Below are 4,171 nucleotides of genomic sequence, written 5' to 3' on the forward strand. Positions count from 1 at the left end.
TCTTTCTGAAAAAGGGGCACCACGAATTAGCTTGCCGTACGGTAATGAATTAAGACAGATATTATCCAAATGAAAAAAATCTGAAAGGTTATAACGGGGTGGGGAAATGTAGGACTATGGAATTTATATTGTGCACGCTTATGATTCAATTAAGGGCAGTAATCAAATTCAAGTCCAAAGAAAATGAAGACTTCCACATAAGTGGAGGGCGAAGTTCACTTAGCATGAGACTTTGAGTGTAAAACGGAGGCTTAAGTACGAACTAGCGCATGTCTAATGGTATTTTTTTAACGTTGAAAGATTCAAATTTGATTCTTTTCATCGATATTAGTTCTTTAAAATAAAATAATAAAAAAATCAAAGGCTTAAATTGGCTAGGTTTTGGGTCTCTATTAAATAGCGCTCGCCTACTATTCAATGAAAGTACACAAAGACAACAAAACTTTGGGGGTGTCTAAGCCGGTTATATTAGAATAAGCTCAACCAATCTTAACTCGTTAGTAATTTTGAAAACTCGAGTTTCCCAAGTTACTCGGATCAAGTTCAACACACTAGCTTAACACACAAGTTCAATTTGCGAGCAAACCTGTAGGTTTAACAAATAAATTATTTTGAGGGCATGTTTGGGTTGAGCATAGGTTTGCTCGAAACTATCGACCCAACCTTAACCTCAATTTTAATATGTCAATTGGCATTTTCTCTATCGAAATTCTACACATTATTTATTTATTTATTACCTTTTGTACAAACGATATTGGAGAGTGGAGATCCCACCACATGAATACATGTGTATGACTAATTTCTTTTAACCACTTAAACTATAAAGCCCTTGCAACCCTACTTTCTTTTAACCACTTAGAGCATCCACAGGTGGGGGGTGTATTTTCGGNGTAAATCCACTTTTACATCATCTTTACACCTCCGGGGGGTGTAAATAAGTTTTTTGCTCCAATGGGAAATGATGTAAATCTAAAGATATAAATACTTTTCTCCATTTTTCCTCTACTTTTCTCAGCAGGGTTCCACCTGCAAGAGATGTAAAAAAAGATGTACAATTGCATCTAAATTTTCATATCATGGTGGTGATGTAATTATACATTTATTTACACCTCCCATTACAGGTGATTTCGATCACAACGGATGTATATTTAACACACACCTCATCCCCCAATGCTCTTACAACTATAAAGCCCTAAACCCTACTTTGTTACCTTAACTCGTCCATATTCGCTAACATTTCCGAGCTAGGTTTAAGCTAAGCCAGCATAATGGGCTTCCAAAGTGGGAAGCTCAAAATGTTGGAAAAAAATGGGCCTCATTGTTAGTTCGGCCCATTAAACAATCAAGCAATTCTCAAATCCCTTTCCCGCCAGGCTCCGTAAGATTCCCCACGAGTCTCGCAACGCGCTCTTTCTTTCCTTTTCCGCTCTGAGTCTCCCTTCAAATTCAAACCGTCAAATCGATCGTCGTCTTCAATCGAAGGTCGAATCTCTCTTCTAATCTCGTAGAGTCTCAAGTCTGTTTCAATTTGCTCCAGACATCGAAAAAGACCTCGAAGTCACTGATTCGAACGAATGAAGTTAAAGATCAACAAGGCCTGCGATCTCAGCTCCATCTCAGTCCTTCCTCCACACACAAGGTTCGATTATTTTATTTCTAAAAGTTCAAGGCCTGCGATCTCAGCTCCGTTTGGTTCATGAGAAAACGCAGGAAAATGCTTCACAAAAATATCGAAGTTTTTGAAATTTTAAATTCTCAGTGTTTTAGAATGTTTTAGCTTAATCTAGCTTCTTAAATCTGCTTTTTTCTTCTACTTCTTGTATTTAGTTGATAATATACATAGGATCGATCTCAGTTATTCTTCCAATCATGCACGAACTTTCTGTTTGGCTCAAGAGAAAATGTAAGGAAAATGTTGAAAAAATGAACTTTTGAATCTTAAGCTTTGTATCATCTAGGATTTCTCACTTATTTGAGTCACTCAGAGGCCTATTTCAATTTTTCTTCCCCATGCATGCAAGGTTCTGTGTCTCTTCCAGAATATGTTTTGTTTGATTTCCGAAGTGTGCGGGACTATGCTTAGAAAAATAAGTCTTGACCTGTGAACCATATGTATTTCAATCGCTTCCAGTTCCAATTCAAAAGGCTTTGTTTGATAGCTGAGAAACTATAGAAAACTGAAAGAGATTAAGATGATTGGATTCAAAGATTTTGTTCGAACTAAGACTTTTGATGTAGGTGTCGATTTCACTTTCTGATAGGAAAAGGAAATATAGCATTTCATTTTCTTTCGAAAGTACTCACAGAAACTAACCTAAGTGAATGAGTTTGTTCAGATTTGCTTCTGCTTTCTATGTTTCTTGCTCTTGCCAATTTAGTCTGTTTATGGGGGAGCAGGTTTTTGCCCTATGTGAAAGCTTTAGCAAATATGTGAAAAGAAAAACTTAATTTTATATGTCAACTGTGATGAGGCTAATACAGTGGATTTTCCTGAATTCTCTTATTCATATTCTTATATTTTTTTCCTTTTAAATTCATGCGAAGGAGGCCAAATGCTGTGCCAAATGGACCACAAGCATCGCAGCTTCGATCTCAACCATCAGAGCAGTCATTTTCTCAGGGATTCTCATCTCAGCATGGCATGTTTTCTCAGCTCTCTCAGAACTCTCTTAGTGACGTTCTGACCAATGATCAGGTTAAATCTCGTCTCAGGTTTGAGCCTAGTGTAGGAAAAGAAAGCTTAAGTTGTGTTTTCATCTTTTTATTTTTATGACAAGACAATTCAAATAAGTAGGTTATCCCTTTGGAAAAAGCATTTATTAAAAAAAATATTCTGTCTCAAACTGAGTGAAATTGATTCTCATTCAAAGGTTTGTTCATTAACTTTTTGTTCATATTATCTCTGCAGAGGTTTGGCTCTCAAGAACGAGAGAATTCTGTGAAGAAGATTGCCTGCTTACCCCCAATTAGTCATGCACGTGAAGAGAGTCAAATGCAAATCTCAAGATCTTCCACCAACTTCATGCGCAAGTGGAGTTCTGCGTCTGGTTCAGATCATCGATGTAAGTTTCCTCCAAAGTTTGAAAGGAATAAGTAGTATTCAGAAGGGCTTCTAAGTATAGGTAGTAATGAAAAAAATGCGCTAGGGAAGGTCCTTAAGTTTAATTTGTAATGGGTAAGAATAGCAGGTCAATTAAAGTCTTGTTCTTGTATGAGTAATATGTCTAATAAGAGAAACTGAATTCTTTATTTGCCTGAGCAGGTCAGACTAGTGAGGAATTTGAACACCGGATTGGAATGATGGAAACTTCATTGAATAAGTTTGGAATGATCTTGGATTCAGTCCAGAGTGATGTCATGCAAGGAAACAAAGGAATGAAGGAAGTATCTATGGAGAGTGAGTAATCTATTCTTCTACACATTGAGATATAGGAGATGAAGATAAAATATGTAAATTTAATATTTCGAAGTTGTACTACAGGCTAATCAGTATAAGATGTTTTTATAATTCTGAGTATCTGATCTAGGAACCAAGAAATATAAAGCTAAAAGACGGATTAAGTTACCAATCTGGCATTTTGAAACAGAAAGTCTGTAGGATGTTCCATTTTCTCATAATTCGAAGAGATTTGGTCGAACATAGTACAACTAAGGCTCATTTTTGAAGTGTAAAATGGTACAAATTTACTTCACACAATGTCAAATGTTTCAGATCATAATTAACTCAAACATTATGTTCTCTTTTCAATTTTAAATCAGTGGAAGCGATGCGGCAGAAGTTGGCAGCTCAGGATAACTCATTGCAGTTAATGGTAATAGTAACACGTAAAGTCCCTACTTTTTTGTTTCAAGCGTCCATGATTCTGGCCTTTCTAACTTAACTGGTATATGGTAACGCAGAGTAAGCGGCAAGAAGATTTCAAAGCTAGTTTTGATGGGGGCATCAAGTCTATGTCTGAACAACTGAGCAAAAATAACTCTCAAGACAAATTACAGGAGATGTTCTTGGTGCTTTCAGCCTTACCAGTAAAAATAGAAATCATAGAAGCATCTTTACTGAAATCACAGAATAAGCTGCATGACTCCTTCGTCAAGGAAATGCAGGTCTGTATGATGAATAATGGATAGTTCTGTGGCACATGCAAGTATTTAAGACATTAAGATCATGAAT

At 36.4% G+C, this 4,171-nt stretch overlaps 1 protein-coding gene across 1 annotated transcript; it reads left to right on the forward strand.

The window, feature by feature from the left end:
• Positions 1-1,471: 1,471 nt before the first annotated feature.
• On the forward strand, positions 1,472-4,104 carry LOC117613451 (putative recombination initiation defects 3; the record flags this gene model as incomplete). Its single annotated transcript, XM_034342057.1, has 6 exons — positions 1,472-1,639; positions 2,545-2,695; positions 2,909-3,062; positions 3,263-3,397; positions 3,760-3,812; positions 3,901-4,104. Coding segments are annotated over exons 1-6 (762 nt in total), but the record flags the coding sequence as incomplete, so codon positions are not given.
• Positions 4,105-4,171: the final 67 nt, after the last annotated feature.

Source organism: Prunus dulcis, unplaced genomic scaffold, assembly GCF_902201215.1.
Source record: "Prunus dulcis unplaced genomic scaffold, ALMONDv2, whole genome shotgun sequence".
Taxonomy (NCBI): domain Eukaryota; kingdom Viridiplantae; phylum Streptophyta; class Magnoliopsida; order Rosales; family Rosaceae; genus Prunus; species Prunus dulcis.